The sequence below is a fragment of the Macrobrachium rosenbergii genome, chromosome 5, assembly GCF_040412425.1.
Source record: "Macrobrachium rosenbergii isolate ZJJX-2024 chromosome 5, ASM4041242v1, whole genome shotgun sequence".
In the NCBI taxonomy this organism is placed as follows: Eukaryota; Metazoa; Arthropoda; class Malacostraca; order Decapoda; family Palaemonidae; genus Macrobrachium; species Macrobrachium rosenbergii.
In genome coordinates, this window is record NC_089745.1 from 11,414,687 (window position 1) to 11,428,659 (window position 13,973).

The window sequence follows — 13,973 nt, forward strand, 5'->3', positions numbered from 1 at the left end:
TTATGTAAATGGGTGCACATATTCTGACCTACTCTGACTGTAGTGGTTTCAGTTTTGGCTGCTTTTAAATGTATCCTTCAGTATTTAACACCCCTACCATACATGCTCTTGTGAATGAATACTTAATTTGCTGCACGTCATAATCTTCATGAAAAAAGTTTTGAATTGCTTCAATGGTAATCCTAGAATCACCAAATAATTATACTTTTTGTAATGACATATTTTATGATAACTACGAATGAAGTTGCCAATAACATGCTCTAATGGCAAAAGCATTATTAGATTATGCGAGTCCCAATTTATTCCATCAGAACATATAGCAACATCTCCCATACCATGGGAAAAGTTGTACATGTCAATGAATAAAATTTAAGGGCCTTTGTGTCTTATATGAGACCACTGGGAACACCATCAAATTTTATGAAGTTATATACTGAGGAATTTGGATTTATTCTGCTTATCTTAAGAATATTAAATATGCTTATAGGACACAATCTTTCTTGTAAGCAATTCTTGTTGAATGTTAATGAACATGTGGTACCCACTATTTTAAGACGACAATTCTTTAATTTTCTGAAAATTCATTATCCTCAAAGCTAAAATCAACTGAAATGACAAAAAATTTTTGCTGTTGTTCTATCATATTCTCTTCTCTGAACAAGTTTATGGTTTCTGTCATTTGTAAGTTTTAGCTTTGAGGATACGAGGAGATTCAGAGGATAAGAGAAGTGATGTCTTAAAATAGCAGACAACACATGCATAAAAACCAAATGTTTAATATTTGTATCTTTAAGATACAAAAAAATATCTAGACTAAACTCCCCAATTACCAAAACATAGATTTATAATCATTAAAGCTACTGTATGTAAGGTTCAGTTTAAAATTTCGCAGCTTATCTATTCTGAAACAAAAAAATTTTTTCCCTCAACACAAGTTATTTTCATACAAACCCATTAATCTTATATATCAATATATGCCTTATTTTGTACTCTGCAATGATCCCAGATTCACCAGTATCTCGTCAATGAGACAGGAGAGGAAGCCATACTGTCCATGCTCATTGTGTACGCCCAGGTATGCACTAGACACATAACTCAGTTTCTGTGAAGGCAATATATACCACCAAGACTTGTGGGGCTGAGATGAAAGCATTCTATATATGATTATTAGACATGAAAAAACCTTTGTTTTATAAAAAGTTTGTTCATTAAAACTCCATAACATATATAGCCTTTGCCTGATAACTATTCAAGGGAAAAGTCATGAAGTGTAAAACCCTAAAGTGCATGTGCCTGACATATACAGTTTGAGAACTTGAGGATTATCAAACTCAAAAACCAAGTTTCTTACAGATAAGTTTGTCAGATGGATATACTGAAGAAACCTATGTTGCATAAACATGGACTCTGACTTCACCATAATCTTTGTTGCTTCTTTTGGCAATAAACAGAAAGTCTTAAGCAGCACTGTCTATAAAGCAATGGTTCTCAACCCGGGGGGGTGCAAGCTCTAACGAAAAATTTTAAATTCTCCAATTAGATTAGTTATTCTCTTAACAAGAGTCACTAAGAAGTAGTGTCAAGTATCTCACTAATTCATTCCCAAAAGAATAAAAACACCCCTTCTCTTTTTTTTTGTATTTTCCTTTAAATCTGGGAGGGAATTTTACTCATAGATGCAAGGGGGGCGTGGAGGGAAGGACCAACTCTTAGAGGGGGCATGGAATTAAAAAGGCTAAGAACCAGTGCTATAAAGTTTCTGGACCTATGGAGACAGAGCCCAATAGCCCTCACTAGACACAATAGGTCCTCACTGGAAGAAAAAGGAGGGAATTTTACTCATAGATGCAAGGGGGGTGTGGAGGGAAGGACCAACTCTTAGAGGGGCACGGTATTAAAAAGGCTAAGAACCAGTGCTATAAAGTTTCTGGATGTATGGAGATAGAACCTGATAGCCCTCACTAGACATAACAGGTCCTCATTGGAAGAAAAAGGAGACAGGAAAGGGTTGGTAAAGAACACTGAGCTAGGGTTCTGGCAGCCAGTCACTGAGTCTTTGTTATGACATCAAGAGGAACAATAATCTCAACCTCTGGTATACGATGCTAAAAAGACTGTCTTCAATGTCAATGCGGGATTCAGTCAAAGTAAGATTTCATAAGTAACCTGTTTGCAAGAGGTGATATTTGCATTATACTGAGAACATTAAAAACAAAATTTCAAATAATTCTGATAAACCACCTGCTGAGAATGATCGGCATTATATATCAAAATGTGATCCAGTAGTTAAGAGATTCAATTCAAAAGAATCAAGATAAGCTAAAGCTACAGTGGGGGCATATAATGGAAGACATATATCATGTCACCATGTGCTTTTATTGCCAAAGGTATAGTCTGAGAGAATAGGAATGCCCTGCTAAAGGACAAGATGATGATGTTCCATTCTGTGGCATATTTGCAGTGATCACAGACTCTAAGGTTAATCAAACCAAATTTTGCATGAGATTTCATGTCTTCCGCAAATCATATAATGAAGGTGAGATGTAAAATATCAGAGAATTAGAGGATCAGAAACAGAACTGACCATCGCTACTGACTCAGTGGCTGAATATCAAATGGGATTTTACAAATATTAAATATATGAATATGGAAAAGTCAGAATTAAATGAAGGTAGGACTGAATGTTTGAGCCTCAAGCATCAAACCAGACTAGTGATGGTCACACAATCAACTAAAATGAACTGCTTTTTGAGGTGTGGGCCAGTGGGTCAGAAGCGCATCTTTTTTGACAAAGAGTGGGGCCAAGAATCAAAAACATAACCAATAACTGGTAAATGAAAATAGAAAAAGAATACTGTAAACCTGGAATAATGATTCCTGACAAACGAAACACCTAAAAAAAAAAGCTGTTTACAGTAGCATAGGCTTACAAAAAAGAGGTTAGCTATTTATAAAAAAAAAAAAAATTGCTTAACCAAACCACCGAGTCACGAGGTAACTGGATGGTACACAACTGAGGATCCACAATAAGCATGCAGAGTACTATTTTCTTCATTTGTCTTAAAGACAAAAGACTTGTGAACCAGGGAAACTGGGACCAGAGAGCACAGCATACGTACGAGTAATAAAACTGTGATGAAAAAACTGAACTCAGCAACAACTTCCTTTGCCAATAACACTACTAGAAGAGCTATATATACTGTACTTGAAACTTTGAACCAGAAATAATGATATGCCTAAGTATATTCCTAAGCATGCTACATAAAATCTTTACCTTGATCCATTATATCCCAGCCAGAACTATAAAAGAGCACTTACCTAATCTTTCCATTCTTTCACGATCAATGAAGGCGGCTGAAGAGACTGATGGCGCAGGAGGATACAAAGGTGCATGTGAATGTGGAAACCCTGAGGAACAATGATACTGGGGACTGAATGCAGGAAAACGGGATCCTGAAAGCCAGTGAGGTGAAAGTCCGTGAGGAAGGGTTGATTCCAATGGGTTGATGGGGCGCTGCTTAAGCATCTCCTGTTTCAAGCGGTCAGCTAGCTCTCGCTCCCTCAATTCCCGAAGTTCTCTATCCCGAGCTTCCATTTCCAGCCTCTCGTGTGTTGTTCCTGCAGCACCCGAGGCATATATTGCAGCCATATTTCCATAATGTAGTAAGTCTAAGCTATGGGGACCGGCAGGCATGCCAGGAGGGAGGTTAAGCCCAGGAGGAGGACGACTAGCTCCCGGGGACAACCCAGCCACTGGACGTGCGTATTCCCTGTAAAAACATATACTATATCAAGTTTCCAATATACAGTACATGTACATAACTGAGAGAGAGAGAGAGAGAGAGAGAGAGAGAGAGAGAGAGAGAGAGAGAGAGAGAGAGAGAGAGAGAGAGAGAGAGAGAGAGAGAATGTTCTTTTACTTTAAAGTGTGTATTTGAACGATACCACTGAACTGATTCACTCCTAAATCACAGGTGAATTCTAGAGTAAGATAAGGATACATTAGCTGGACAGTTCAGAGGTGAGAATCCAAACGGAATGGATAAAAGGTAAAAGGCAGAAAGAAGTGCTACATGGAATTAATGGGATGCAGCAAAGAGCCACAAATAATGTCTAAGATTTTCAGAGGAAGGGACACTGTAAAAGGCAGCCATCCCTATAGGGAATACTGGGAGAAATCATCCAGACATAAATACAGTGAGCATGAATATATTTATTGAGCATGAATATGTTTACTACTACAGCTGTTGACTTTTCTCAAGATAAACGGCAAATTGATGCTGAAATCTCACATTTCACCAAAAGAACTATTACTTACAACTAGTTCAGTTTAAAAAAAAAAAAAGATATTTCCACAGGGGAAAACCTACTTTATTTCCACAAAATATTTCAGTTAAGCACACCAAAACTAGAAAAAAATCTATGCAGAATGTAAAGGACCAAAGGTCTTCCACAATGAAATATGGTAAAAAAAAAAAAAAAAAAAGTCTCTTACCCTAGTCTTGCTAGAGCCGGAGTATCTGCTGGGTTTCTTGGTGGTTGGATGCGATCAAACAATGAGGCAGCTTCACTAGAAGTTGATGGTTTGGGAGTATCTCGTTTTTCCGGTGTACTAGCCTTTTTCTACAATTTACCAAAAAAGAAACAGGAGTAAAAAATAAAAGCCATACTCTTCCCAAGATATCACAGAGTTTAACCATAAAACCAACTGTCTCAACTCATAATAAAAATGTGACAAAATGATGCCAAAGGCAAGTTCTTACTTGTACTCTCTCCCTTTCCTCACGTTCCTTTTCAGCTTGTTTTCTTTGTCGTTCCTCACGCTTCCGTGCCAGCTGGCTGTTTGGTACGGGCTTAAAGGTAAGATCTGTCCGTGTACAAGAATTGAAGTCTCCTCTATTCCAATGTCGTAAAAATCTGTTAAAAAATAAAAAATTCTGAGTCAATATTCTATTAATATCCGACAATTAAATATGACAATTTTAAGGGTACTTTTTAGTTTTCATTATGAAAGCAACACACACTACCAAATTCCAAACATTACCATGTGAAGCTGTTTCATGAAACCTTTTAAACAGGAGTTACTGATATACAAAATTATTCATTTTACTTTAAAACTGATTATTGAAAGTGTCTGCACTGGAAAAAATTTTACTATTTCCCTTCCATCTTTCAACATTCAAATCAGTTTAACATGATGTATATACAGATCTTAAGAATAGAGTGGGCACTAAAAAACAGCGATCAAGCCAAAAAGGCAATATTTTCCCACTCAAGCTTCCCCCAGAATACAAAAAGTTTAAAAAGAAATAAGAAAAATGTGGGAAAATTAAATTTTTTTGTATTAATTTGTATTTTTCATAGCTAACAAACCTGTGGTCTTAACGTAAGGATAAATCTTGTAGCACCAGCTGGAAACTGGTAAAAATCAATTACAACTGTAGGGCAAGGAATTGGCCAACGGGATGAGCTAGGAGGTAACTGCCAACCTCTTCTAATCCCTACATCATGTGCTCTTGCACGCATTTCATCAGCATTAATAGTTGAAGAGGAACTGTAGGCATTCCTAATCACTTGCCATAGCCAAAAAGAGATGGTATTCTTGGACACTTCTTTCTTGATTCAGCCTGTGTAACAAAAAGTCTTCAACACCCCGGTCTGAGGTGGCGAGTCCTTTTTAGCTAACTACGCAGTACCTTGACGGGACAAAGTAGTAATTCATCCGGATTGTTATCAACAAAATCCCCGAGGAAGGGATAGAAAAGGATTCAAATCTGTCATCATGAACCAAGGGACTGGGGGCCTTAGCTATGAATTCCAAGACAAATTTGAAGGTTACTGATCCCCAACCAGACTGAGAAGCCTCCACAGCACATACTCAGTCCACTTCATTGTTTGTGAAGTTCCAGTGAGGCAAGAGGAAGGGAGGATGGAACTCACTATGATTAAGTTTGTAGAAAAAAATCTTTTGTGAGAAAAAACCACGGATGGTTCCATCACATCCCCATTAATGGTTTATTACCTGAATCAATTAGAGGAAAGACCAAGTGGCTGTAGCTCCCAAACCAAAGCCATGCGGATTCATGATTAGTGAAGGATGGAGAGAAATACGATCACAAGCCAGGGACACCAGCCATAAAGTATATTTGCTTGCAAAACTTTGCTATGTAAGTAGTCTCCATGACTAAGTGGCTGAGCACTTAGCAGTTACATGAGGAGTAAATATATATACCCTGGATAACCATGCCTCACTACTGGTCAATGAGAATACATACATCCAAGTGTTTGCAAATGACACCTATCACAGAGATCTGTGAAAATAGGGTGGTATCTAATGTTCCTCCTCAGATGGCTGTGCACTCCTATCTTTCTACAAAGCACAAGACATTAAAAGCAAAAGACCTTTGTGTCCTTTAGCCTTCAAATGCATCATCAACATTCAAAACATCAGAGTTAGCATTTTTGGAGACCTGACAAAGCCAAAAGCAGAACATTTTCTTCAAGAGATGTGCTTCCTCCAGTGACTTGTGTTGTTTTCAGAAGGAGAAGAAAAAATTTTTCAGTTTTGTTCAAATAATCGCTAATTGTCCTTATAGAAAAAGTAGACAGTCCTTGCCCTGAAACAAGGTCAAAAGCAAATCTGAAATGTTTCCTCCAGTCACATGTGTTCAGAAAGTTTTGAAGATGGGGAGCAAAATTTTTGAATTTGGGAAAAAAATTCTAATTACAATAACACAAAGACAAAAATCCTTGTCCAGAGAAATGGCTGAAGGAAAGGCTACAATAAAACAAGTAAAAAATGTGCCGAAGTTTCTTTGGTGCAATCGAGTTTCCTGTATAGTGTATAATGCTATATGAAGCTCTCAGTCACAGCCTGGTGGTGGCCTGTGTTGTTGGCACTTATAGCGGTGCCAGATGCACGATCATGGCTAACTTTAACCAAAAATAAAATGAAAACTACTGAGGCTAGAGGGCTGCAATTTGGTATGTTTGATGGTTGGAGGGTGGATGATCAACATACCAATTTGCAGCCATCTAACCTCAGTAGTTTTTAAGATCTGAAAGCAGACAGAAAGTGCAGACAGACAGACAAATAGTCATCTCAATAGTTTTCTTTTACAGAAAACTAAGAAGTAACGATCATAAAGCTGGGAGCACTGGAAGACTAGGTTTTCACAAAAATTTCTTGACTCGATTACATTCCTGGACATGAACAGGAACTAAACGGCAGGATTTCAAAAAGCCAAAACCAAGGTATAAGCTTTGGTTCTCTAATCCAAAAACACTTTCTATTAAAAACCACCATAGGATGCCTTATTTTATACAGAACTAACCTCAGTCAGTCGTTATCCTGGAAAAATGCACCTGCTCCATTTGGCTGTCCTCTTACTGCCGCTCTCATCCATTCATTCTGTTGTGCTCTACTGAGGATCAAAAGAGTATAGGGATGGCAGGAGTGCATAGTCCCTTAAGAATTTTAAGAAAAAGATCCCTGAATCACAATTTAAATGGGAGGGGGAAAAGAGAATCTCCATGATGTAGCAATCCAATGATTAAGGAGGTGGTCTTGTTCTCTTAACCACAGGTGATGTAGTGTGGGCCTCCAGAAGGCAGGGAAGTAAAGCAATGGTTTTTACTCAGCAGTGAACAAATTGACTGCATACACTGATGATGCCACTCTTGCTAAAATTTCCATTGATGAAAAAAAAGATTGGGACAATTTTGAAGAGTGAGTGGGAATTGGTTTTGTTTGAGAAAGAGGAGATCAGCAGTTCTTGAAGTTATCTATTTTAGTGTCATGTGGCAAGGTCTGGAAAACAGATCCTACCCTTCTAGTTGTTGTTCCTTCTCTGCGCCTTAGATCTGTGGTTGAAGAATCCCTGAACAGAGGTCTGGCACATACTCATGAGTGGAACAGGCTTTGGGGCACGAAGCTTAATCTTCCACAACCAGAAAACTTTTGCCTTTGCATCCTGATTTAAATTTAAAAGGTATGGTTTACATGTCAGGACCACTCAAAATTTCAGGGGTAACTTTTTATAAGAAATTGACTTTTGAGAAGCATATATGTAATACTGTTTCCTGTTTCTCAAAAATTTGGGATTCTGCAGAAATGTTTAAGAATTTCTTATAATGACGCTCTTTTATATCCTTGTTCCGACAACTGTCCAGTGTGGTCTTCCTGTGCTGACTGTCACCTAAAGCTCTTGGAGTTATGTCATCAGTCAAGTTTATTTTTTCAAACCTTGATGTTGATTTGTTGCATAGTTCATTTTGTTGATGCATAAAACCTACAACATAAATCCTCTGCACTCTTCTTTAACAACCTGACCTTGCTGTTTTTGCTTACAACACTTGGCAGGCTGCTCTAAAACAGTGTGCCATTTTCTAGTATCAGATTTAATACTAACTCATTTGCCAGGCGTTTTATTTTGGATGCAACTTGATTGTGGAATTGTCTGCCTAATGCAATTGTGCAATCTTTTGACCTCCAAATGCTTAAGGGAAGAGCAAACTCATTCCTGCTTTCTGTTGATGTCTCCTAAATTCAGGTGTACTGATCTCATTTTCTATTCCCTCATATTTATTCATTTATCACCTTTTCCTACAACATGTCTCTGCCAGCTTATTTCCCTTTGGAGCCCTCTTGGGCTTATAGTCTGTTACTCTATCCATAAGGGTTTACAGCTGAAGATTTAAAGAATGAAAAGGAACAAAGTGGAATAGGAACCATGAACCTGACCACTCATCTCAACAGCAGGCTGGTTAACCTGCTTTGAGCTTTTGAAGATGTTGAGAGAGAGGGACAGGTAAAAGGAAAAATAGCAGCCCTTCTCACAATGCGCCTTTGAACAATCTTTCCCATTACAACCATACAGCCAAGAAAAAATGCCTAAGAGATCTGTAAGTTACCTCTGACATAGTACAATGAGGAGGAGTGGCATCTCCACATACCAACATGAAAAATGGCTGCTAATTGAATATTACGCTTGAGGCCCATCTGGATGGAGACTGCTTGAACTTTGTATGACTTGCATTTGAGTTATGATATATCCTTCTTGGACATTCTCAATTAAGTCCTGGAAATGGCTTGTCTGAGCCAGAGGGACACTGTGTTCTGTGAGACTGGGGCCTAGTTCACTCTCATGTTCAGAAAAATACCTGGCAGGACACAAACCCTTCATCTCCCATGGTTACAGTTTAATGGTTCTCCAGAGGCTTGGTAAAGTCACTCTCTGATGATGGTGGTAGCACCGGAATGCTGACAGGGAGAATGACAATGCTTGAGCCCATTTATTGGGTCTTTATCATGAAGCAGTGGGCAAGGAAAGGCTAAAGGAGGAACAGTTTTCTGAATGCGTAACGATATCTGTTCAAGTATGTAGTTAGCTCATACATTTCCAAGATGCTAGGGCCAAAAGAAACACAATCTTCCATGTTACATCATGGAGGGAAGATTGCCTGAGTGGCCCATGCTGAGGGTGCAGATTTTATTTTTTTTTTACTTTTGTTAATAAACTGACAATAAATTTCCAACATGTCTGCAAAAGAAACTTATATACTTGAATTTCAGAAGTCCTATATCATCCATACATATAACTGTATTACTGTACATATACATATTGTTTGTATATATAATTATGTAACTAAAATAATTATCACAATCTTTACTTTACTCAACATGAAGTACATGATATACTGAAGACTTCAACATAGTGAGGACTATGATCATTTTAGTTAATTATTGCTGTTGTTCAGAACTGTACTTTGTGAGTTATTTATATATATATATATATATATATATATATATATTATATATATATATATATATATATATATATATATATATATATATATATATATATATATATTATATCAAATACTATATGTTAATAACTAGGTGATAATTTTACATTTAAGGAGGTGAAAGCAATCAAATAATATGGCTCGCTATACTCTGTGAGTATTAAAGTGAACAAATGATGGATGGTAGAACCAATGTATATTAAAACATGCACCCCTTGTGCATTTATTTATTTCCTTCTTTAAATTTTCAGCTGAAAAATGGACAGAGTCTACATACTATAAACCCAAGAGGGCTCCAAGGAAAATCAGCCTGCAAAGAGAGAAAAGTTACAGAAAGGTGTTAAATAACTAAATATGAGGGAACAAAATAAAACCAATACCTGGATTCAGATGTCAGCAGAAAGCAGGAATGCATTTGCTCCTTGCTTAAACATTTGGAAATCAGAAGACTCAACAACTGTACTGGGCAAACTTTCCCACATTTAGTTGTAGCCAAAATAAGACTACTAGCAAGCCGAGTAATAAATGTGATACTAGATAACAACCTTGACTCCACTTCTACATTACCAGTAATCCTACTTAAAAGCTTCAAGAAATGTAACAGTGAGGGTTTGCACACAGCAATTCAAGTAAGTTGCCTCATGGTACAAAGCCAAGGTATACATACATCTGTAACTGTTTGCATGTTACGATGATTTGTAATGCCTATGTCCCTCTCTAATAAGTGTAACTAACTTGCTTCTTTCATTTTCTCTAGTTTATTTCTTATAATAATTATATACATTAGAAGGATTAGATTAGAAAAAATGCAAAAGATGGGGTAATTAAATTTAACTGACAACACAGTACTTAGAACACAAGCAACAAAAAACTGAAACTATATATTTATGTTGACCTGGGCTTGAGGCCAGACAGCAATCTAAAATAAATTTTCACATGCACAAAACCTCCACTACTACTTTCATCTCAAGATATTCATAAAATCTTACAGAATTTAAGAGTTGAAGTACCACAAAATAAAAAATTGTAAGTGAAGTCATGGTGGTCACTTTTGAAACCCACAGGGTATAAACAACCCACCCGCCCACACCATACATACTTTTTATTTTTGTTGTTCACTGTTTTTCAACAGAGCACAAGCATTTAGTTTCATGTCTGATGGCCACCTGGAATCTTAAAGGGTTAAGACACACTAAAAGACAAAGGTTTATGGAAAGCCTATACCTAACATCAGCAGCAAAGGGATAACCAGAGAATGATGAACTAATCATAGTTTAAACTATAAAGATGATATAATACAGACTATAAAATAAGAAGTTTCAATTGAATAAAGATATTACTTTACACTCAAAATCCTGCAGGCAAAGAAAAGCTAAAACTTTAGGAACATAAAACATAAGAAGGAATTTCAACTTACATTGCACTTTCAGATCGATGAAATTCTGAATCCTCAATCTTGGGCTCAGGAGATGGCTCCCTGTGAGATGGAATATCATCCTCTCCATCATCATGATCTTCACCATCATGCGCAGGAACTCCAGATCCTAAGGGAGCAGCAGGGCCACCAGGATATGCAGGATGACTTGGTGGTACTGTTGCAGGCAGAGCTTGAGTTGTTGGAGGTGGAACAGCAGCTCCAGGAGTTGGCTGAACTAAACTGGGAGGTATGCTTGGGGGTTTGACAACAGGTCCTGTGTGAGCAGCAGGTGGTGTTGGTAAAGGCTGGGGAGCAACAGGTGCTACTGGAGATAAACCTGGAGAAATTCCTGGAAGACCTGTTCCAGAAGTTCCAGGACGCAAGCCAGGTGGTGCTGTTGGAGGCTGACTAGATGAGAGTTTACTTGGAGAGGAAGAAAGATGAGGAGGAGCCCCAGAACGACTAGAAAACATTGGAGGTCCTAGATGTGGAGGTGTATGAGCTGAATGGGACGATGAAACTTTTGTATTGGTAGACGAGGTAGTAACAGTGGAAGTACCAGTTGTAACATTCACAGGAACAGGATTTGGTGAAGCTCTGCTCGTACTGGATACTGCTGGTGAGGAAGGAGCGGGGCCTGTACTACTAGGCCTTTGAGAAGGAGACTGGGGTCTATGAGGTGGGGGACGAGGATGGGCTCCATACTGGTACTGCATCGGTAGATGGTAACCATAAGCTGCATAGGCATAAGGATAAGCTGGATTAGCCAAATGATGAGGTAATGGTGACAGGGCAGGTGGTACACCAGGGGGTAGGGATGATCCTGATGGTGGTGGTGGTTTTACTTCTTGGCGGGGTTCTGGTTTAAATTCTGCTATAATTTCAGGTCTGTCACCCCTTTCAGCTTTAATTTCTGATTTTATCTCCGATTTTATTGGCTCACTTTTGTAACTTTCACTTGATGGAATTGGTAATGGTTCATATTTCAACTTCTCAGGCTTGGGTAAACTTTCAGGCTCTCGTTTTACTTCAGATTTTATCATTCCAGGTATAACAGGGTACGAAGGCATTGATGACATTCCATGAGGTATGACAGGCATAACGGGATGCTGTGGTCTTGAAGAAACAGGCTGTGCATTTGTTGATGAAGGTGGGGTCCCAGGCATACTTACTGTATACAGACCTGGACCAGGGCTAGCCCTAGCCATAGAACTAGGATTTGGTGATGTCTGAGTCACTGAAGTACTAGAGGGAATAGGTCCTGCCTGAGTAAAACTATGAACAGGTGGTGGTCGTACTACAGGATGGATACCAGTAGGATACCTCATATCAGGCTCTGGTTTAACTTTCAATGATTTTTCTTGGGCATTTGGTGATGCCCCTGGCACACCAACAAGAACGCTGTGAGGTACTCCACTCACTGGTGCTCTAACTACTGATCCTCGTTCTTCTAAGGCCACACTAGATACAGGCCTCGATGCACTTGTTACAGTAGTTGCTGCCATTGATGATGGTGTGGCAAGCCCAACAGAAGCTACAGGTGCTACAACAGTCAGTGAAGATGGTCTTGAAATTCCAGGATTCACAATCTGGTGGCCTGAAGGAACACGTGAGGTAGTAACAATAGGAGGTCTTGGTGAGCTCTGACTGGAAATACCACTCACTGTAGTTGTGATAGCAGAGGATATTATTACGGGTTTTATATTATTAGCAACTGTTGGTGGAGTAGATGGTGATGGAATAGAATGGCGACCAATCACTTGTGCTTGTACTGTAGGTCCACTGTGGGCTGGAGGAGGCACTAAATTTCCAGGAGATAACCTGGGGACATTTGCTGGTGAAAGAGCACCTTGCACCACACCCGCCCATGTGGGTTGTACCGGAGAGGGTGAAGCTGTTACTATGCAGGCTGTTGTTGGAGCAACACTGAGGGGCAAGGGTGAGCTTGAAACAGGCCTTACAGTTCCAGGAGGAATTATAGACCTGACTTTGGTTGGCGGTGTTTGAGGAGGAGATGATGCAACATTTGCTGAAGCAGACATAATGTGAGGTGGTACTGTAGGTGGAGGTGAAGGGCATACTGGAGTAGGTGTTGCTGTAGAAACAGCTGTAACAGCACCTGTCTCTGTTGTAACCACTAAAGGGGTAGGGGTAGAAGTAATGGTAGTTGTGGAGGTTGTAGTAACCATAGTACTAGTAGTAGCTGCTGTACAGACTATAGCTGGAGCAGTAGAAGCAATGGTTACAGTAGTAGTTGTAGTGGGGACTGTTGATATGGATGAAACGCTGGGAGGCTGAGGTGGAGGAATAGTGTGTAACTGTGGTGTTGGTGTAGAGGGTGCCACAGACGATGGAGAACTAGGGTCACCACTTCCACCATCACCTTCATCTGAACTTTCTTCTGAACTAAGGCCTGATATCTGAAAGAAAATATGGCAATATAAGAAAAAAAATTAAACTTGAATTGTTTACTTTAACACAGCTACACATGAAATATGTCGATATAGTTTATTTTTTATGCAATAAATTAAACTAAACAGGCACTAAAGACGTGACTCACATCATCCCCATTACGCTTCCGTTTGCTAGGAGTGGAGGGACGTGATGTCTCATCCGGACCTCGGCTACGTTTCAGTCTTGGACCACTCTTATCTTCAACCTTGAATAAAAATGAAAACTTGGTAAACCACCTGGTCAAGTCACCAATCAAGAACTTTGTATCTCTTACATAATGTTGGTTCTCTTGTAC

General features: G+C 38.9%; 1 protein-coding gene across 9 annotated transcripts in view; it reads right to left on the minus strand.

Moving 5' to 3' along the window:
• Positions 1–13,973, minus strand: part of LOC136838509 (arginine-glutamic acid dipeptide repeats protein-like) — a 67,050-nt gene that overhangs the window by 22,582 nt on the left and 30,495 nt on the right. For all 9 annotated transcript variants that reach the window (XM_067103578.1, XM_067103575.1, XM_067103577.1 and 6 more), the window contains exons 14-18: positions 13,785–13,883; positions 11,225–13,644; positions 4,764–4,917; positions 4,496–4,623; positions 3,319–3,770 (exon numbers count right to left, since the gene is read on the minus strand). In XM_067103578.1, the coding sequence (XP_066959679.1) occupies positions 3,319–3,770; positions 4,496–4,623; positions 4,764–4,917; positions 11,225–13,644; positions 13,785–13,883 (3,253 nt within the window). The remainder of the gene's footprint in view (positions 1–3,318; positions 3,771–4,495; positions 4,624–4,763; positions 4,918–11,224; positions 13,645–13,784; positions 13,884–13,973) is intronic.